The 23,916-nt window shown below is 33.7% G+C and overlaps 1 protein-coding gene across 1 annotated transcript in view; it reads left to right on the top strand.

The window, feature by feature from the left end:
- LOC114337264 (echinoderm microtubule-associated protein-like CG42247) overlaps positions 1-23,916 on the top strand; it is a 195,660-nt gene that overhangs the window by 33,551 nt on the left and 138,193 nt on the right. The window contains exons 3-4 of the mRNA XM_028287679.1: positions 14,983-15,337; positions 22,573-22,711. Of these exons, the coding sequence (XP_028143480.1) occupies positions 14,983-15,337; positions 22,573-22,711 (494 nt within the window). The remainder of the gene's footprint in view (positions 1-14,982; positions 15,338-22,572; positions 22,712-23,916) is intronic.

Genomic DNA, 23,916 nt, shown 5'->3' with positions numbered 1-23,916 from the left:
AAACCTCTAGCCACTTAATTACATATAAATATTAGTAAGCTAATGGGTCTATAATTTTCAAGATCTAATTTATCTCCTTTTTATGAAGGAGGATTGTAACCGAGTTCTTCCATTTTTTTCGAATGTTTTAATTATGCACACATAGATTAAAAAGTAACAGGATTCGTGGCATCAAAAGTTGACCTCCTAGTTTAAAATTGTCTCAATACCAGCTTCCCCCGGAGCTCTATTATTTTTCATATTTTTGAGAGCATGTTGAATTTCCTCGCGTGATATGTCGTGTATATCCACCGATACTACATTCCGTATTTTTTGTATTGGCTATTCGATGAGCTCTTGAATAACTTGACTTTGATATAATGTTTCATATAAACGTTCCACTAGGTATATTTAATATGCCTGATCAATCTGACACTTCCGTATATATACGTATTTAACACGAAATACGTATATAATACGTATTTCCATTTTTGTATAAGTTGGAAGATAATTTTTTTTACCATTTTATATTTTTCTCCTCAATGCTTTTGTTTTCTTCTATTGTTTTCATAATTTTCTCGTTCTTGTATTTTCTAATATCCCATCTGATAGCTTTAAAGATTTCTTTATTATGAAGTTTATTTCGTGTGGGTCAACATTTTCTTGACTTTTCTTGGAGTTGTGTTATTGTATTTACTATTTCTTCATTTAGGCTATTTACATCTCCTTTTGTTGTGTTCCTGAGTAAGTTACTGCTGATATATTTCTCAAAGTTAAGTTCATTCGTTGGGCATATCCAAGGTTTAAATTTTTTTACATTTTATCATCTTCAGTCTTTCTTGTTTAATATTAAGTTCTACAGTTGCTTGGACCATTTTATGTTATTTTTTAACTAAGTATGTGTTTTTTGTCCGTGACCGTGACGATAAAGACGATCTCGTTTTTAGTCTTATCTTCGGGATCCTCCAAATTGATCTGATTTGGATCTCCTTGTAGAAAAAGCTATGCATTAAATATAAATTGTTTTCCAATAGAAAATTTAAGAGTATTTAGCCCTGTTTCATTTCTACCCGGTGTGCGAAAATGTCCATCATGTCCATAATTTTCAGCTGGAACTGTTTTTACTCCTATTTTTGCATTAAAATCGTAAGATATTATGGTAAAATATTCTATTTTTTCTTCAGTATGGCCCAATCTTGGTACATAGACTTGAATATTCTTTATGAAGTAATAGGTATTTAGCTGTTGACAGCAGCCCAATATGAGTCAGATGCTGTCGGCTGGATTGTATACCATCCCTAACATCCAGAGATACCCCTTCCGCCATCCACGTCGTACCGAAGATGTTCTTTTTCACTGTACCTATCGTTGTGGTCTTCACCCGTATCCCTGGATAGTGTTCCGTGTTATACCCCACAGAACTGGGGCGCAATCCCAATTAGCTATATTATATATTCACTCCTACCTACTGCAGTGATAGACGACCACGTTCTGCACGGGTTGAAAAAAATGAATTTTACAAACACAAAATTGCTAGCGATAGCTGTAGCTTTGGTTAAAGATGGAATATGGAAAAGGCGAATGGCAGTCCACCCAGCATGGTTATCATAGGTAGCTGGGTACTTTCTCACACACTAAATTAAATGTTTGTTATTCATTGTAGAATGTAACTTCTTAACTAAATAGGTAGCTGGGTACTTCCTCACACACTAAATTAAATGTTTGTTATTCATTGTAGAATGTAACTTCTTCTTTCGGAGCCTCTTCTGATCCAGTCCTAGACATAGGCCTCCCATTGTGTTTCCATATTCGCCTGTCTTGAGTTATCTGGTGCCTTTCTTTCTACCTTTTCTTTAATGTAGTCGACCCATTTTTTTTTCTGTTTTAGTATGCCTCGTTTATGTGTTCTTGGTCGCCATTGTATTATTCTCTTTGCCCACTTTGCTTTCTCTTGCCACATAAGCTGCCTATTTATATTTAGATTTTGCGGTAGCTTCGATGACATCTTTACCTTAGGTTCTTCTGCTTAGGTCTTAGTTTTTCATATGATATCTTAAGTTTACATTTATCATAAGTCTCTCAATAGCTGCTTCAATTGTTTTAAGTCTATTAAGAGATTGGTTATTAATAGTAGGGGAGGAAAGTATGCTAAATTTGCAGTTAATCGAGCGTTATGGAGACCTATTGGGTTGTGAAGATAGACGTCCTAAATACGATAGTCCTAAAACCAAAAAAAGTTAGGTAAAGTATTCCATTTAAGTGGGGACTTTACATTTTTTAATTTAATTTTCCATTTTTAAAAATCGTTTTTCCGTTTATAGCGCCATCTATCCATAATTCTAAAAAATTTCTCGAATAAAAGTTACTTATTTTTACGTAAGGAATCGAAATCTGCAATAAAAATGGGGGCTCCTATTTAATGTTTTAAAGTAAATCCCACCTCAAGGTTAATAGATTACGGCATAGGTTGTGTCGTAACTGTAGACCAATCAAATGCTCGCTTTTTAAAGGCGGGAATACGTCATCCGTACGACAATTTTAAAATTGTCATAAGTTTCAATGCTCATTAAAGGTTCAAAAACTTAGGTTTTGCAATATATTTTGGGATCTTATTAGGTATAGGTACATTAAGTGGTTCTTATATTGGTAATTATATCAATTTTTCCGTTAAAAATCAATAATCTGCTGACAAAAAACTAGAATTGGTTTAACACTTATTATGTGTGTTTTAAATGGAGAAAACGGTTTAATTCGCACAAAAATCCAAAAAAAAATAGAAGAAAAATTTAAAAGCAAAATTACTAATATGTTGGTACTTACTTATTATATTTTTCGTGAAATGTGCAGCATTTTTATTATTTCTAGTGGTATGCAACAACAAAAGAACGAATATTATAAATAATTTATTATTAGGTTAAAATACAAAAAACACATAACATAATATTAACATATTCAGACACGAGGAAGTATTTGCTACATATTTTTTATAATTAGAGGCCCATTTATCTTTATGGCAACATTCTATTATCCATTGTTTGATAATGTTAAGGTATTTGGAAAATGTAAAAAACATTATTTTGTTTCCATCTGGTTCAGGATTTTTGGAGTTGCTTTTACATGTAGCTATGCTACAAAAATGTTACCGCCACTCATCTAAAAAATATTTCATTATTATAACATACAAAACTACATATTATAATTGTTAAACTAACCTTTATATCACGGCTACGAAAACACACTTCACAAGTCATTACTGTCTTTGTATAGGACCCAAATAAGTATTTATAGTAATATTGTCCTTATATACTTAAAAACTCAACAAATATTAAACAAATAGGGCTTTTCATCGATTATCATTTGTTTCGATCTTCTGTCATATGTTGTATAATCTGTGTATAATATTAATATACACGGATTATACGACATATGACAGAAGCTCGAAACAAATAACTGTGAATGAATAGCCCTATAAACGATATTATAAGAAAATTCCACAAAAATATACGGAAATACAACCACAAACAACTGTCAAATTTGACTTTGTCGTACGAGTGACGTAGGCATTCCCCTCCCCCTCGCGTCCGGCCACATAGTTACGAGACAATCTATCTGTGAACCTTATCCCCAACCCACTTCGGTGGGGGGGTCGTGTTTGGCGTCATTCGATAGATTTTTCAGTTTTTAGATTTGATGTTCATTTTGCAAAATATCGCCTGGTTTCTATTTAAAATTTTAAATTTACCCCCTACCCCTTTCCGTGGGTGGGTCGTGTTTACTATCATTTGACAGATTTTTGGACAATAGTGAACGCGTATTTTTTAGTTTTTCGATCTGACGTTTCTTTCTCGAACTATTCTCTTTTTTCTTGTGAAAATTGGTGACTCCTTCTTTACCTATTGTGACCCATTTCCTTATGCCCCTCCCAAACCGTCAGATTTTTTAAATATACACAGTTCTGCATGCAGGCCCGGCCCCAGGGGTGGGCGAACTGGGCGGCTGCCCAGGGCGGCAGATTTAGGGGTGGAAAATTTTAGAGGACAGCCAATTTTTGGAATTGAAAAAATGATAAATTATTATGTTTTTCAAATTATAAAAAATCAATATTATGAACAAGAGCGGCAAAAATGCAACTGTAAAAACGAGAATTACATAAGTGAAACAATCACAATTGCAAGATTTATTCGACGGGAAATCGACAACACCGCCTTCTTCTTCATCGCATAAGAATAGTGGGATCGGCATCACTACTTGGGAAAACGCACTCAAAACGAAATTATTCAGCTCCTCCATGACCAAATCAAAAATAAAATTTAAACTTTTTGAAATCAGCAAAGTATTATAGCATAATTTTAGATTGTAGGTAGGTACACCTGATATTTCTGAGCGGAACAAATGACTATTGTTGCACGTTTTGTCGATTTAGGTTCCTGTTCACAAATAGTTAAAATTGCAGAACATTTTTTTGGATTTGTGCCTGTACTGGAAACCACTAGCTTGGGACTTACAGGAGTTATTTTGCAAAAACTGAATGAATTGGGAATACCTTTGGAAGATATGAGAGGATAATTGTATGATAATGGAGCAAACATGAAAGAGAAGAATTTGGGAGTTCAAAACAGAATTTTGAAACTAAATCCTAGAGCATTTTTTGTCCCAAGATCTAGCTATTTGCTCAACTTAGTCGTGAACAATGCTGCTAAAGCCGCACACTTTGCAGTTTCTTCCTTTTCCTTAGCGACAAAAATGTACAACTTTTTCTCAGCATCTACTCATCGTTGGGCTATACTGAAGAATCATATTTCTACCCTAACATTGAAACGTTTGTCCGAAACTAGATGGGAAAGTAGAATTAATGCAATTACTCTCATCAGATACCAATTTGAAGAAATCTACGATGCTCTTATAGAAATTACTGCCAATAATAACAACGATAAAACGGTTGCTCATGAGGCAAGCTGTTTGGCAAACCAAATCCGTGATTTTACTTTTCTTTGCTCTGTGATAAAATGGCATAATAGTTTACTTCACATCAACGTAGTCAGCAAATCACTGCAGAGTATCGATATGGGAGTGTATCAAGTCGGTTTAAGTATTAGAAAAAAACGGAAATCAATTTTAAGTCTCTCAGAAGCGATTTAAAATTCCAGGGCTATTTGACAGATACAACGATGCAAAAGAGCTAGGCATCAAAGTTAGAAATTGAGAACTCAAAAATCGGAGGCACAGTCATAGCAAGAAAAAGGAAAGTGAAAAGACAATTTGGCTATGAGGCTGAAGATGAAAGTATTGACCTATGTAGATCCAGAGACTTCTATTTATCCAGTTAACTTCTATTTAAAAGTTATAAACACAACCGTTAATGCATGCAAGCGATAGTTTTCAGCAAATCAAGAGGTGTGGTGAAATTTTTGAGTTTTTGTACGACATAAACCAAACTAAGGATATAATTGTTAGTGATTTATCAGATAAATGTTTTAAGCTATTTGATCATTTCCAAAAATACAAAGTACTCTTCACGATTATGAAGCCCAAGGGTACCTACACCTCTAGATACCCTAAAAATGATTAGAGTGTATGGTTTTGATTTCGCACCCAACGTTAATGTTGCTTTGCGGATTTTATTAACCCTACTAGTGACAGTGCCTCTGGAAAGAGAAACTTTTCAAAGTTAAAACTAATAAAAACTTAATTAAGATCAACTGTATTCCAGGAACTTTTGAATGCTCTAGCGACAATCTCTATTGAACACGAAATAGCTGAGTCCCTGGATCTTGGAGAATTATTAAAAGACTTTTCTGGTGTTAAGGCAATAAAAGTGCTACTTACTTAAAAAAGTAATGGTGTAATTATGGATAGTGAGTTTTGGAATATTAAAGCGTGTTAATATATAGTAATCTCGTAAAATTTTATGAAAATATTGCAAAATATATGTGTTTTAAGCAGGTAGCGTTCAAATAAAGTGGAAAAAGGCCTATTATATAATTTAGCACAAAGTACACATCAATAAAAATACATATGTGGTTTAAGATGGCGCTCGCTGAAGGAAGGTGGTGAGTCATGGGTCTACCAAGAGAGGAGGGGGCGGCGGTCACCGATCTTGTCCAGGGCGGCAAAATCCCTAGGGCCGGGCCTGTCTGCATGTACTTAGCTTACCTTATCTTAATCTGACGATTTCAAGCTTTTCTAAGGATAAAATTTTTTCTGACCCCTCTTAACGAACTCCCCTGTACTAAGATCCAATATATGGTGGGGGTACATTTACAGAGAACAAGGTTTCTCCCCATGTGATAATCTGACGCGCTCAAGTAACTGCAAAAATCCTCGCTTGGGCTCCTTTACCATAAGTGTCATGGTCTCCATTCCAAATGTCATGACCGGAAGGATACATATGTGTCAAAAACCTTTCGTTTTAAATTAACAATTTTTTTGGGGATTTAGGGATTTTTGAATATTTAATACTTTTTTACTTTTTTAAACTTTTGTTGATATTTTAGAAAACTTTGATATTTTAGAATGTAACTATAATATAAAAATATATAAACATACCGACATACCGGACTGGCCAAAAACAATTAAAATAAACTGCTCGTCAAAAGTTAGGGATATAGACAATTATGCTCATTTTCATAGTTGATTTTTTCGTGAACAGATCAACAGATTCCACTATTTTTTTTATTATTTTAGGTTTTTCTTTAGTATTTACACAGTTGTGCAAAGGTTTACTCAATCTTTTTTTGTACTTATACCGGGTGGAAGAAATAAATGTTTTTCTTATGTTAAGTTTGTGACACCCTGTAGGGAAGAAGAGGTACAAATATTAGTATACATCGGAAACGTATTCTAATCTTATGTTTTGTGAACATTTTGTTTGTTGAGTGTGCCTGATATATTTAGAAACAAAGAAGATATGTGGTTTTACTCTTTAGCATGCGTTTTAACTAAAATTAAACTAAATTCCTAGGGAATAGGCACCCTAATTCTTTCTGCAAACAATGATTTTTCTCTGATAACAAAATATGACTTTTTGTTGAATGAAGCCTTCTTTGAATTTTCCTTAGTTTTTAATAAAAATCTTAATCTTTACATTATTTGCATCTATAGATCACCTGACTCTTCCGTGGAACTATTTTTTCAGAACCTGCTAAATTTGTTAGATGACTTGCCTCACAAAAGCAGAAAAATTATATGCGGAGACTTCAACATAAATTATGCTGCTGCTTGTGCTACCCAAATGTTCTTGGTCAACATATTTGAATCATATGGTCTCTCCATGCACGTTAATTCTCCTACAAGGATTACAAAAACTACATCTACCATAATTGATTATATTGTCTCCGATTTCTCACCCCTTGATGTTTGCTCTACAGTTATTAATGCGGAACTATCGGATCATGAAGCAGTATATACGAAATTTAAGATCTTCAGCAAACCCTCCTCGAAAACCCGACGTTTAGGTAGGATTTTTTCCGCTCGGAATTTTCATAAATTTCAAAATTTATGTTTAACTTCTGACTGGCATTTTCCTTCTACGGACGTGGACTATAATTTCAGTAATTTTTTGGAGAAGCTTGTCTGTATCTTCAATAAGGCATTTCCTTTAATTACGATTAAGCCAAAACGTCGCAAACCCTGGACTACCAAAGGTATCCGCATATCAGCAAAAAATATGCGTTCACTACTTTATATCAAGAAATTTACTACCAACGTCTCTGTCACTCAATATATCACCAATTACAGAGTCACATACTTAAAACTCATCAAATCAGCTAAAAAAGCCTACTATCAAAATCGTCTGGGAAGCTCCAAAAGTGTTGCAAAAGAAACTTGGTCCATAATAAACGATCTTCGAAACAAAACCCACGCAGCTCAAACATTTGCCCTTCCAAACCCTGAAAATCTAAACGAATACTTCATTAACGTGAGTAAAAATATAACATCCACTATTCAGTCTCAACAAGATCCCATTTCCTATCTCCCTAATTCAGAAATTGTCTCGAATTCATTCTTTATAAGACCAATCTATAAATCTGAATTGATCCAAACGATCAATAGTATCAAAAGCAAATCATCTTGTAGTACTGATGGACTATCTGTAAAAATCTTCTCAAATCTCACAGATAATGTGTTAGAACTCCTCGTGTCACTAATTAATGATTCCTTTGAAAACGGTAAATTTCCAGAGTGCCTAAAGACAGCCATTATTATTCCTCTTCATAAAGGTGGCGAAAAATCTAATGCCTGCAACTATAGACCTATTGCCCTACTACCGGTACTCTCCAAAATTATTGAGAGGCTCATAAAAACCCGACTTATGTCCTTTCTCTTTGATAACAATATTTTATCACAAAATCAGTTCGGCTTCTTAACTAATAAATGTACAACTGATGCCATGTTTTCTGTACTTCACGAGGTTTACCAAGCACTAAATAATAATCTTTATACTGCCACTGTTTTTTGTGACTATTCCAAAGCTTTTGATTGTGTAAATCATAACATTTTGATTAAAAAACTTAATTACTATGGAATTCGAGGTATTTCTTTGAATTGGTTTAAATCTTACTTAGATAATAGGAAACAATTGGTTAGAGCAAATGATACTGACTCTAGTCTCAAAAACATTATATGTGGAGTACCACAAGGTTCAGTATTGGGTCCTCTACTTTTCCTGATCTTTATAAATGACATCACTAATTTAAAAATCGATGGAAAAATTTTTCTTTTTGCTGATGATACCAGTATCACTTGGAGCAACTCAACTATTGCAACTCTTCATGCAACTATAGCTTCTGATCTTCTTACGATAAAAACCTGGTCTGACTCTAATTTACTCTCCTTTAACGTGGATAAAACGGTAGCATTATCATATAAAGGTGCTCTTCAACCCCTGCTTGTGAATAGCAGCCAGATCTCTACCGTTGATTCTGTAAAATTTCTTGGTATTCTTTTAGACAGCAACCTCAAATGGTCCCTTCATATCGATTTGTTAAGTAAGAAACTCGCCTCGGCCTGCTATGCCATAAGATCTGTTTCGAAGGAACTCAATTTAGCATCTTCTAAAATAACATATTTTTCTTTATTCGAGTCTCATCTTCGATATGGTCTTCCTTTTTGGGGGTCTAGTACAGCTGCCCAATTTGATGTTATTTTCAAATTACAAAAAAGAGCAATAAGATATCTGTTTGGCCTCAGAAGAACAACCCATTGCAGAAGTTACTTTAAAGATCACGAAATTTTAACCCTTCCATCTTTGTATATTTTAGAAACTGTTTGCTTAATTCGTAAACACATGCATGTCTTTCCAGCAAGGCCTCATCATGACTACTCCACCAGAAATTCAACTTTTGATGTCTATTTACCGACCCCGTCTTCTGAGTTAGTAAAGAAATCTATACTATATTCCGCAAAAAAACTATACAACCATCTCCCTTTACAACTTAAATCTGCAACATCCTTTCTCAAGTTCCGTAAAATGACAAAAGCTCATTTATCTAAAAGACCATATTATTCAGTAGAAGAGTTTCTTAATGACTAACTAAGAAATCACAGTAATGTACAAGTAACTAAAGTGTATTTATCTATATTTGGGTGTCACATACAGCAGCTTAAACTTATTAGTTCCTTTGTTTGTGTTTTATTATATTATGTTGTAGGTTCAGTTTTGCAATTTATAGTAATTTTGCAATATATTGGTTTTTGTTTTTTTACTTCACTTTTTTTTAACTTGTTTATATATTTTTTTTATTGACGATTTATCTAATTTTATAAAATTGTATTTGTTATTGTTATTGTTATGTATATCTTTTTCGTGAATCTATGTTAAGCTTTGTCCATAAAATTGTATAATTTTCAGTGACAATAAAGCATATTTCTATTCTATTCTATTCTAAATTAACAATCAAAAATAACGGTTAACAAAACTTTAAAAACAGAATGGCACATAAGGTACTTCAACAGTTCTTATCGACACCTATAAGAGTTATTTGCTTACCAGGTAAGCGGTATGCGCAGCGCAACATAAAAGAGACGAAATTGATTAATGGAGGCTTTGTGATGTTTCGGGTTAAAATTTTCTTAAGAATAATACATTACTAATAGTACATTACACAGATTTTTTCTTTATACGTTCCTTTCGCACTATATGTAGAAAATAATTTCATCTTAGTGGTATGATAAGATATGGCCTCCTCGCGTATCGCATGTCGTCAGTTAAAACACATATTAAAGAAAAAAAGACTAAGTTTTCACTCTAATGGCATATAAAATAACGTAATGTTACTCTATATCCCACCAGACTGAAAACAATGGGAACCTTCTCTGGTTACACCTCCGAGGCTTCTACAATTTGCAAGCCATACGGATGCTGAGACTATGGAAAATGGGGGAATTTTACAATTTATAATTCACGTCCCATCCACTCAGCGCGGTAAAGTTCCAACGACAATGGTTCCCTTCGTACTCCAATCAGAGTAAACATGTAAATCAAAAATGAATAACCATTTCCAATTTCGTTGCAAAACGAAAATACAGTCGCATCATATTCTAGTCCAATCAGAGAGTGCAGCAAGCACCTCTACCGGCTTCGAAACTTATTAGTCTCTCAGCAGGAGGCACATATGCTGCTCTCTGTGATCCAGCCAAAACAAACCCCGGCGTGCAGTCACGGATTGCAACGAACGAAATGGCATAGATGCCCTAGCGGCAACTGCTAGCAAAAGACTTAGTTTTCACTCTAATGGCATATAAAACAACGTAATGTTACTCTATATCCCACCAGACTGAAAACAATGGGAACCTTCTCTGGTTACACCTCCGAGGCTTCTACAATTTGCAAGCCATACGGATGCTGAGACTAAGGAAGATGAGGGAATTCTACAATTTACAATTCACGTCCCATCTCCTCAGCGCGGTAAAGTTCCAACGAGAATGGTTCCCTTCATACTCCACACAGAGTAAATGTAAATCAAAAATGAATAACCATTTTCAATTTCATTGCAAAACGAAAATACAGCCGCATCATATTCTAAAATTCCCTCATCTTCCTTAGTCTCAGCATCCGTATGGCTTGCAATTTGTAGAAGCCTCGCAGGTGTAACCAGAGAAGGTTTCCATTGTTTTCAGTCTGGTGGGATATAGAGTAACATTACGTTGTTTTATATGCCGTTAGAGTGAAAACTTAGTCTTTTGCTAGCAGTTGCCGCTAGGGCATCTATGCCATTTCGTTCGTTGCAATCCGTGACTGCACGCCGGGGTTTGTTTTGGTTGGATCGGGGAGAGCAGCATATATGCCTCCTGGGCCCAGAGCACGCCAAATAGAATTTTAATTTTGCTGACGTCACAAAATAGAATTTCATAATGGGAGAATCGACGGTTGCTAGGCAAAGTGACGTCACTAAAATAGAATTCTATTTGGCGTTCTCCCACAGCTGATGAGAGACTAATAAGTTTCGAAACCGGTAGAGGTGCTTGCTGCACTCTCTGATTGGACTAGAATATGATGCGGCTGTATTTTCGTTTTGCAACGAAATTGAAAATGCTTATTCATTTTTGACATATTAAAGAGTAATACCTTCTAGTTTCTTTGTTATTAAATATATCAGAGATAAAAAAAATAAAATAGTCACAAAATATGAGGCTACAACATAATATTTTTGGGTACCCACCGTTGTGCCTTTTCCCCCCTACAAAGTGCCTCAAACTTTTGTTTCGGTTAAAACGCATATTAAACTACAAAACCGTCTATTTTCTTTGTTTCTATAGATATTAGGGATATTCAAGTATATTCAAATGGGAAATAAGCCACAATTTTACCTAAAAATGATTTTATTAACGCTTCGACGCCCAAGTCGGGTGTCGTTGTCAAAATATAATTTTTTTGTATTTTGACAACGACACCCGACTTGGGCGTCGAAACGTTAATAAAATCATTTTTAGGTAAAATTGTGGCTTATTTCCCATTTGAATATACTTGATTATAAAAATGCCACAAGAAAATAGCTTCAGAACAACATTAGGGATATTCAAAAAAAAAATGGTCACAAATCATATAGGCGAGCGGCACACCCCTAACTTGATGCTTAGAAATCAATAAAGGGACGATGATAGGTAAATGGCAAATTTTGGTGATTTTTTTTTAAATTCTGAGGTCGCTGAATCCGAATATGAAGATTATTTTTATCTAGAATTGGTGGAACACCTTCAAAAATCAAATTTTATGCAAAAATGCGAAAAATCAATTTTGATGATTTTTCATATTTACCTCGCTGTATCTTTGGTCGATGTTAATATTTCCTTTTGAAAATTTTACTGTGTCATCCTTAAAGTTTTTAAATAGAAACGAGTTTTGTCCAAAATTTTTAAACAAATTAAAAGAGGAGTTGTTAATTTTTAAACAATTTGTCATCAGATTTCGTTAGTTTTGTTTACTAAAAAAAGTTGAGTGACAAACTTTTTAGTTTATAATTTTAACCAACATACTAATAAAATACAATTCATAAAGAAGTTTTTTGGAAAATTTAAAGTCAAAATATTGAATAGGAAAAAAGTTATATGACTTTATAAACGAGTGGTACTCCCCCAAAAAATCGCTTATTTCTCGAGATACTGACCACGGTATAGTGAATGGCTAAATTTGATCTTACGTTATATTTTTGATGGTGCTGAAAACGAAAATGAGGTGTTTTTGAGTTTTAGATGGGGGAACACTATCAAAATCGCAATTTTACCCTAAAAATAACAAAAAAATTAAATCACGTTTTTCTTAAAATTGGAAGTTGCATTTTTTTTTCTATAGAACATTTTATCCTTTGTACCCTATATTTTAAAATAAACTTCAATAAAAAGCTTTTTAAAAATTTTCTAACTCAACTTTTGCGATTAAACTTTGCAATTCAGGAATCTTCACCTTTTACTTTAAACAATTCATATCTTTTATTATAATAAGACAGAAAGATTGAAACAGGTACCGTTGTCTTCAGAAAGGTAACAAATACTATAAGAATTTCAGAAAAAAAATATTAAAATGAAACAGAGTTGTAGCGAGTTAAATTTAAAAAATGTGATTTAATTTTTTTTACTTTTTGGGGTAAAATTGCAATTTTGCCAATGTTCCCCCACATAAAATTCAAAATATACCTAATTTTCGTTTTCATCACCATCGAAAGCATACAGTATGACCAAAAATTAGCCATTCACCACACCGGGGTTATCGCACCACACAGCATCTCGAGAAATAAGCATTTTTTGGGGTGTGCCGCTCGTCTATAAAGTAACATAACTTTTTCCTGTTGCATATTTTGACTTAAAATTTTCCAGAAAACTTCTTCATAAATTATGTTTTATCGCTGTGTTAGTTAAAATTATAAACCAAAAAGTTTGTCACTCAACTTTTTTTTAGTTAACATGAAACTAACGAAATCTGACGACAAAATGTTTAAAAATGAACAACTCCTCTTTCAATTTGTTTAAACATTTCAAATGAAGCGAATGAAATGAAGCATTATTATCTATATACTTCAAAGATAACACATTAAAATTTGCGATAGGAAATATTTACAGCGAACAAAGATACAGCGAGGTAAATTTGAAAAATTATCAAAATTCATTTTTCTATTTTTTGCATAAAATTTGATTTTTGAACCAACTCTAGATAAATATAAACTTCGTAAACAGATTCAGCGACCTCGAAAACATAAAGAATCACTAAAATTGGTCATTCACCTTAAAGTTGATATTCGTGGTCGGTATAACGTAATTTTAGGGGTTGCTGCCGCTCGCCTAATAAGACTAAAATACGATTCTGATGTATACTCACATTTGTACCTCGCCTTTTCTTCCACCCGGTATAAGTACAAAAAAGAAGTTTGAGTAAACCTTTGCACAATTGTGTAAATACCAAAGAAAAATCTAAAATAATAAAAAAATAGCGGAATCCGTTAATCTGTTGGAAAAAATCAAATATGAAAGTGAGCATAATTTTTTATATCCCTAACTTTTGACTAACAATTTACAATAGTTACCCGTGAATAATAGTACGTTGCGACCGCTGAGTTAGGTCTGAGTTGGGCGGACAAGGAACGGGTACGGTACTGTAAAAAAATCGTAACCCACGGGGCAAGCCCGTCATGTAGGCTAGGGATGGGAAAAACCTACCGGTTATAACCTAAAACCGGTTTTTTTACTACCCAATAATCGGTTTTACCGGTTATTTTTTTGTCCCGGTTATAACCGGTTTTCTCATTTTAAAGTAATAACCGGTGAAAAACCGGATAAGTGGAAAAAATATTGAATTCAGAAAAAAAAAATGGGAAAATTTTTACTTCTACACGCAGGAATGAGAAATTTTAAGCTGACCGAAACCGATTTGACAACATTGATGACTGATTTCTATATTGATATGGATTGACATCGATTATAATGGAGTATCGCAAACTAAAGCTCAATATAAATGTAACCTATTAGGTATTGGCTATTGACTAAAAAACCGAAAACCGGTTTTTGGAATAACCGGTTTTTTGACGGGTTATAATCGCCAGGTTAAACCGTAGGTGAAAAAAACCGGTATAACCGAAAACCGGTCTTTTGTCAACAACCGCCATTCCTAATGTAGGCGCCCCGTCCCGTTGTAGTATAATCTACCCAATGTCTTTCATATCACACGATTCATCAACGTGCCCCGCAGGACAGCCGTTTTGCACACGGTCCGTTCTAACATAAATCAGCCTTTATAATGGACATGTATAAATGGAATCATACATGTACATTAGCATCCCGTTTAGGTTTACTTATACCTAAAATTGTTTAAGTATTTAATTTTATAAACATAGTACTTGAATTGTGTCTAAGTCTTCTTTCAGAAATGTTAGTGAGCATGTTAGATCTTCTATTGGTGTGTTTGTAAAAATGATTGTAGATTTTCTTGCCAGTAACACGAAAAAATATACAATTTTTATATCTATTGCGCACAAAACATTTTATATGTCCTTAGAAAACCATTTTATTTTACAGTGTCGAGTTCTACTCAACCTCCGTACGACCCAACCGTTTGAAGAAGTGCTTGAAGATTTAGGGCAAGTACTAAAAATGAATGGTGCAAAACGTATGTACACTGTATCAGGACAAGAAGTTCGGAGTTTTTCCCAACTTCGAAATGAATTTGCCGACGTCGATACGTTTTATTTGGGCGTAGGTAGTGTAGGCGGGGGAGCAACACCAGCTGTTATGCTATCACCTGTCCGAAGAGCGAGATCAAGAGCTCCTCAAACCGCTATTGTTGAAGACATTAGTAAACAGAGAAGGGCGAGAAGTAAGAGTAGACCAAGAGCACTATATGCTCCAGAAAGTGAAATTATTAGAACCAATGGTAAGTTTTAGACTACAATCTTCTTTAAGAATAATAATAAAAACTATTTAACCAATCAATAATATTTAAATGAATAATATTCTAAACCAGCGGTTCTCAACCTTTTTGAGTGATGTACCACCTACAGTTATTTTTATTATTTTTGGTACCACCTGTATTTTTAAATTGTATTATCAATACTTACTAAGTACTACTATTTTAATTTTTTCTGTGTTTTGTGTACCACCGCCAATAATGATATGTACCACCAGTGGTACATGTACCACAGATTGAGAACCTCTGTTCTAAACAAAACGAAATCCAAAGAGCCGGAGATCTAAAGATTTCTTACGTTGGAAAACAACCTAAATCAGAGCTTTCTACAATTTATAAAGCAAACGGACGATAAACGAATGTACGTATGGAATCTAAGATAGGCATTCGACGATACGTCAATTTATCTAAGTAGGTAAAAATCCAACGAATTTGATTCCTAGTACTCAATTTGTAAGTAAACGAAGGTAAAGAAAGACAGTTTAAGATTTAGTTTCGATACAGAGATCACCACCATCTGCTTATTCATATTTCGTCCCCTTGGACTCCCAATAATATTCTATTTTAAAAGCATTACCATTGTTTATATAGGGATAGTTGGTCCGCCCAATAGAAAAACTTGTTTGATTCAAATTGAGACAGTCACCAGATGTCCCCACAATTTCTGCCAGGGCCCCAATATCAAAAGGCATAGACACCAAGTTGGATACGATCCTTCCTATTCATAACACCCCATCTCGCATACATATTAAGAAAAATAAATATATATGGAAGAATATATTTAGAAATTGAAATAATGATGTCATGCTATTATATACAGTGCTAGTCAAAAGTCCGTACCCCCCTCTTATCTTTTGAACGGTTATACGTACAAAAGTGAAATTTGGAGGGAGGAAATAAACGGACATAAGCTCCTTAACTAGTCATGACAGGTGACGTAATAGTGACAGATGACGTTACAGAGCCACTGTGACCGATAATTTTAAATGGGACCTTATGGCAAGTGATACCTCGTTTGAAAGGTATTTAAAATACCTATTCAGCCATACTAATTTTTTTGGGTGTAGGTGGATTTTTATTTTGGTGAATAAATTAAATAAATATAATATTGTAGTTTCTCATTTAATTAACAAAAATTCAAATGTCCGCCTATGGTTTCTTTGTCAAAAAATTTGACGTTTTTCAATTTTCTAGTAGTTTTTACGTAAACTTCAACCCTTTTGACAAGTAATCATAGGCAGAATTTTGAATTTTTATTAATTAAATGCGAAACTACAATTTTATATTTATTTCATTTTTTCATCAAAATTAGCTTAAACTCAAACAAAATTAGTATAAATGAATAGGTATTTTCAATACCTTTCAAACGAGGTATCACTTGCCATAAGGTCCCATTTAAAATTATCTGTCACAGTGGCGCTGTAAAGTCATCTGTCACTATTACACCATCTGTCATGACTAGTTAAGAAACTTACGTCCGTTTATTTCCTCCCTCCAAATTTCACTATTATAGGTATAACCGTTCAAAAGATACGAGGGGGGGTACGGACTTTTGACTAGCACTGTATAATGTATAGTGGCATGACATCATTAATTCAATTTCTAAATATATTCTTCTATATATTTATTGCTCTTAATATGTATGCGAGTTGGGGTGTTATGAATAGGATCGTATCCAACTTGGTGTCTATGCATTTTGACGTTGCGACCCTGACAGAAATTGTGGGGACATCTGGTGACTATCTCAATTTGAATCAAACAATTTACCTATTGGGCTGACCAACTATCTCCCTATATAAACAATGGTATTACTCTAAACATTAAATCGTAAAAGAAATAAAATGAAAATTAAATTGATCATTTAGTTTTGGACAGTCTGCAGTCCAAAATACAGTCAAAACTTTAATATATCTTTAAAACAAAACCGATGACGTATGCATTCATCATTAAAAGTTACTTTTTTGCATTCTAAAGAAATACTCAACTTACCGGCAAGACCTGAAAGCTATTTATCATGAGTTCAGGGTTTCTATTCTGATTGAGTATTGAACTCCTCAATATAGTTTTTGCATACTCACGGTGTTTAAGAGTATAATAATAAACTAAAAAAATAATATAGTATAAATAATAAAATTTAATCTATTTCCCTATTTCTGTTGGTTTATGCTGGCACTATCAATTGTAGATCAAAAATACGTCAACACTTTTTTCTGTTTATTTCTCTGAATACTAAAATTGCTAATATAATTGAGTGTGCAGTTGGATAAGGAAAAAAGAAGACAATGAACGTGTTCCCATTTAAACCAATGCATTATATTTCGTATATAGTTATGCACATCATCAGATGGTAGGCTATACAGTGATGAGCGCGCTAATAACAAGATGGAAAATGTATTAAGTTGTGAGATAAACAGAAATGAAACTAGTGGAGGTGGGATTTTATCGGTATTAACTTATAATTTACATTACCATTATGGATAGTTTCCACCTTTATACCTTTAAACGTCAACTAGTTAACTTCGGTCATAATTCTACGTATGACGTTCTTTCAAACCTAGTTTTAATGAGTTATGTATGTCTTCTTCTTCTTTTGTTTATTGGCCTCTACCTGCATGGGTATTTGGCTAGTCCATCGTCTTGGGATAAAGGAAAAATCCCTTATTCACCTACAATTTAGAGTTGATATCGGACAAATACAACAGAGGTAAAAACTTTTCTCGTACAGGGATAACTGCCGACCATTACATAATCTGCTTCTACTTCTTCTTTTCGTTCTTTAGTTAATTGGCAATTTTGAATTGCCATGGGACAAATACAACAAAGGCAAAAATCTTTCTAGCTCAGGGACAACTGCCGATCATTACAAGATATCCCTGGTCTAAGCTGGGCGAATTATCCCGAGGGATATAACCCAATAAAAAAGAAGAAGAAGAAGACCATACAAGATTGCGTAATGTGGCCTCGGTTAGTTGAAGTAAAGAACCCAGATGATTGCAGACAGTTATCCAAAATATATTTTAATATAATATTAATGTTATATTAATATAAAATATTGTATTGGTATTTTACCCAGATTTGAATTATCTAGTCGTATGCAATTTTTGACATATTGTTCAAATTATTTATTATTTTATCCATTCATTTCCAATATTTTGCTTTCCTCATAACTAAGTATGACGTTAACATGACATTAACATTTTCTTTTGATTTCGCATAAAGTAAAAATCAATTGAAGGCAATAAAGCAAAATAAAAACAGTTTAATTAGTGAAATGAATGTCGATTCTACGAAACCGTAGATTTTCTAAGTTTAATTAGTTTCTACCATGATTTTAAACGTCTCGCATTCACTCATGTCACTACAGAATTGTCAAAGGTTGTTTCAAATCCCACAATTGTGACTTTTTTGCAATAATTAAATATTAAAATTTGAAATTATTGAGTTCTTAACTCTAAATTGTAGATGATTAAGGGATTTTTCTTTTATTCTGACAGGATGAGCCAAAATACCCATGAAGGCATATGCAGGTAGAGGCCAATAAACCAAATAAGACGAAAACATACATAACCTGATAAAACTGAGTTTGAAGGAACGTCATACGTAGAATTATAATTATGACCGAAGTTAACTAGCTTACGTTTAAAGCTATAAAGGTGGAAACTATCCATAATGGTAATGTAAATTATAAGTTAATACCGATGAAATCCCACCTCCAGTAGTTTCATTTCTTTTTATCTCACAACTTAATACATTTTCCATCTTTTGAGCTATTTTGCCGGTTTATATACAATTAGTAAAAAAACCATCCAAAATTACAAAAAATTTTTGTGACTTACTTTATAGAGAAAGGATTAATGTTGGGTGAACTAGCTTTTTCCACTTCATGGTATTGTCTATGTACATATGAAATTATGCCTCAAAAACAAATCGTAAAAAACTCGTCACAGGATAAAAACACAGATTTTTATATCTTTGATAATACATATACAGTGGAACCCCGATAAGTCGGCCCCGATAACCCGGAAGTCCGGCTAACCCGGACCGATTTTTATCAGACAAACATTACAACAATAAAAATGTATGTCCTTTATGCTGGATTTTCCAATTTCTTTTCAACATCTTAAAATATTTTCTTTTATCTTTCCTTATAAACATATATTGTTCGAATACTATAATATCTTATATTTTTCAGGCTAATTTTATTTATCATAATAAACTTTCTTCGTAAAAATTTGTCGTTTTAGCGAATTCCTATGTAGTTCATTCGTTTCAATTTTCAATGTCAAACGCATTATACAATGAGAGATAATGCGTATTTGTGTAATTTGATACATAATATACCTTAGTAAAAATAACTGGCATGGCAGACAACGCTCATTCTCGTGTTATCGAAACCAATAGGCATCTGTAGTATCCTTTATTTACTTGAAACTGTCTAGCATTGTTTAGAAAAGACTATTAAAAAATTATTTTTCAAACAATGGGCTTAGTCTTCACTCTTATTAAATAACATAAGTTCGTTCTCGTTGCGTGACGGTATTGTGTGTGTGTAGTAAAGTCTCATTGTTCGTTCCGCGTAAATATATTCAGATTTTGTTGTTTGCGTGATTTTTTGTCTACGTAATGGCAATAAAACTTAAAATGTTGTTTTTGTTTCAAAATGATAACAAAAGACAGTTTGGACAATCGGTGCAATGCTAAGAAAGCTAAAAATGAGACTCTCGACGACGCTTTGTATGTGTGGAACGCGAACGTGGTTTACAAGTGTCTGTGTGCCAATTATAACGGAGTTTATCTGTAAGCATACCATATTTTAATAATTTTTACCATTTTCTCCGGCTAACCCGAATTTTCGATAACCCGGATCGGCCGCGGTCCCGATTAATCCGAGTTAACGGGGTTCCACTGTATAGTTTTTTAATGGCATGGACTTTATGTCATTCAGCCAGTCACAACATGAGTATTAGTGCCATGTGTAGTGTGTATGTTGAGTAAATGTCTTGTTACTTTGCAAAGTCGACGTCATTGTCTTTACAATGTTAATATATAGTTAAAATGGTTTAAAAGTCATTAAAAATGTTGGTTGACTAGCATTATTGATGATTTTGTTATTGTAGTTACAATGAATTCATAAAATTATTCAAATTTTATTTAATTTTGTACCGGTTTCTTGTGTCAACCTCTCAACACCAACATGTGATAACTGATAGAAAAACAAAGGAAGTACCATAATTGGCTTCCTATATCTGTCTCCTGTCAAAAGTCACACGGAGCACCCAGAAACTGACAACAACAACATTGTGACTGTACCATAAGTATTATAGGGTACCTACGGTATGACATCAGACGAGGCATCGACAAAATGAATTCAGAATAAGTACAGCCACATCTTAGACCATTAAACATTATGGAATTTCTTTGAACAACATAGAAACAAACAAATTAGTATATAAGAAGCGGCAAAAAGTGAGACCTTGCCATTGTCAATTCAAACTCCAAGAACAATATTACAATACGTTAACTCTTACAAACTGACAACTGTAAACTTCTAAATCTGAATTACAACTATTATTGAAACTGTCCAGTTGACTCCATATGTTTTTATACATTTTCTGATGTTCTGACATTTTGTTAATTTAGTGACGACGGTGGTGAGAAGATTTAACAGTGTACCCATTTGTTCAATCAGGACTTTTAACATATTTTTTAGTTCAGCCATGTCATTTGAGGCTGGAGTAGTGGTGGTAGTTACTTCTGTTTGATTCGTATTACCATTTGTAATTTGTTGTGAGTTGTTGACTATTTGGGCGTAGGTAACTCCTGCTTGCACATGTTGTACATGAGTAATTGGCACGCTAGGCTTGGGTCTAATCGTTGAAAATTTTTTCGTAGCTCCTTGTATACTTTGAAACCTTTGTAGTTTTCTGGGGGGTCTCCCTCGCAGAGTACACACTTGACGTCGGCACTGCTTTATTTTCTAGTGCCTTGCTCTGTTGCATGATCTCCATCTCCAGTGCATTTTACACAGCATGGTCTAAGGTGGTAATATGACTTGGTATGTCCATATCGTTGGCATCTAAAGCATTGTTTTATCTCTCTTTTTTGGTATGGTGGTTCAATTTTAATATTATGGTTTAATAGGAACTTTATATCGTATATATTTTTATTATTATCAGAAGGCTCCAGGTCAATGAAAAATATGGATAGCTGATTTTAGTTTTAGGGTGTTTGATGTTCCAAATATTTCTAACAGTGCGACCTATCTCTTCTATTTCCTTTTTTATAAGATTTTTGTCCATCGAGTAATGCATGTTCTTAAGAACAACCCTGAAACTGCGCTCATTTTTTATCTGATAAGTATTTAACTCTGTATTTTATTCCGCTAGAGCATTTATTATTGCTCTGTAGTAGTCAGCAGATTTTGGCTGGAGTTTAACTTCGGTTTAACTTTTAATTCATAATTGTTTTTAGCAATTTGGTTTAGTAATTGCATAAGTGGTATGTGTTTAACCCCCTTAATAAATATTGGAGGCGGAATGGTTATTTTCACTTGTGCTTTCATTGTCATTAATTTCATCATATTTTGACTCGCTATTTAGTACCTCGAATCTGTTAGAAGTTGTAGCCGGCGAGTTCAGCCAGTAATCGTTTATTTTTGTTTGCTTTACAATTCTTTTGTCTGGACTAGTTCGATGCCTTTTGTTAGTATTTTCGACTGTTTTCCACATTTCGGTTTGATTTAACGGGGTGGAAGGTGGGTTAGTTAGTATATTGGGGTTGATGTAAGGGTTGAGAGTAAAACGTGTTTAATGGTTGAGAAATTTGCATATTACCTTATAATTGTTGATCAGTGCATATTTGGTATTGTGGTGTGTACGCCACTGACTGCTGGCTGGTACATGGATTTTTCGGCTCTCAATGTGTCGGTTAATTTGATTGTATGTAGAATATAATGTTGGTTTACTGCCATAGAAGCGAAATCAAATTTCGTCTTTTGGGTCCCCTTAACAATTGTTTAATTTATTTGGCCACAAATACTGTTTTTTGTATTTATATTTAACTAAAGATAAGCAGGCCAGTAATATCGACTGTCTCGTTTAAAATTCAAACAACGACTAAATAAAAAAAAATAAAAAAAATATAAAATAAAATAATAAATAAAATAAATGAAATCAAAATTATTAAAATATTTTTATTTTTAGATTATACATTATTGGAAGTGTTAAAGGAAGAACCAGTTCGAGTTACAATCAAGGGTTTACGAAGAACTTTTTATCCTCCTATTCATCATGCGCCCGTAGACAATACTCCTCCCGAAAAAAAAATGGCTTTAGAATGGGTGTATCCTTTGTAATCACAAAAAACTTTTTTATTTACAATATTACGCATTTCTCAAATGTATTAATGTTGTATTAAATAGAGCTTTCACGACAAGTTTAGAAAACATAAAAAGATAGCTATCATTGAAGTGCGCAAAAATAAAAGAGATAGGAAAATTTGAGAGAAAAAAATCTGTCACAACTTACCAAGACCTCCAAAAATTCCAAGATATTAAGATCATTTAAAATGACGCCAGTTGGACAGAAATCATAAGGTCACGTTCACATAACAAGCATTTAACGCTCGTTTTGATAACGCGCGATTACAATAACATACATTTTATTTGAGGCCGTTCACATGCCAACGCGCGTTTTAATGACTTAAAAAGCACGTTAGCATGTGGACGGTCTCAAATAAAATGTATGTAGTTGTAATCGCGCGTTATCAAAACGCGCGTTAAGCGCTTGTCATCTTATAGTCCGGGTAGTATGGGCACACTAAAGTTAAAAAAAATGTTGAATGGGTTGCATATGTGAGTTCATTTTAAATGAAGTAAAGAAACACAGACTTACTCACAATCATTTAATAATACTTCGACGACCGTTTCGATCTCTACACTATTCAGATCATCTTCAGGTCGGCGCGCGGCGTTACAAGTAGTTAAATGCTACAATTAAAGAAAGCCAGAGTTAGAACATTGTCTGGTTGTATCAAAATGCAAATAGAAAGCCCAAAATTTTTTTTTGAAAAGTAAGCAACTGTTGACATTTCAGAACAACAAACTGATACATACGTATCCACACATATGAGAAACAGGTACTCATAAGCACGCATACGCACATAGATGCATGCGGTTTATGACTATTTGTTGAATTAAGTTAAATTTTAAAATTATTAAAACATTTTTCTAAAAAACTAAAAAACTATATAATTTTGATCCACTTACATGCCGTTACAAGGGATGCTTTGTAAGTTCATCGATAACATGTTTTAACGTCCAAATTATGCTAATAGGATAGCTAGGTGAGGGACTGGGTAAGCGGACATGCTTCGTAGGTCAAAACACAGTGAATTGGAATGAATGCTGAAGGCAGAAAATGGATCTGGATGCCTTCAGGATCCATTCCAATTCACTGTGTTTTGACCTACGAAGCATGTCCGCTTACCCAGTCTCTCACCTAGCTATCCTATTAGCATAATTTGGACGTTTAAACATGTTATCGATG

The sequence above is a fragment of the Diabrotica virgifera genome, chromosome 2 (assembly GCF_917563875.1).
Source record: "Diabrotica virgifera virgifera chromosome 2, PGI_DIABVI_V3a".
Taxonomy (NCBI): Eukaryota; Metazoa; Arthropoda; class Insecta; order Coleoptera; family Chrysomelidae; genus Diabrotica; species Diabrotica virgifera.
Note: the sequence above shows the minus strand (reverse complement) of the source record. Positions and strands in the feature narration are given on the sequence as shown.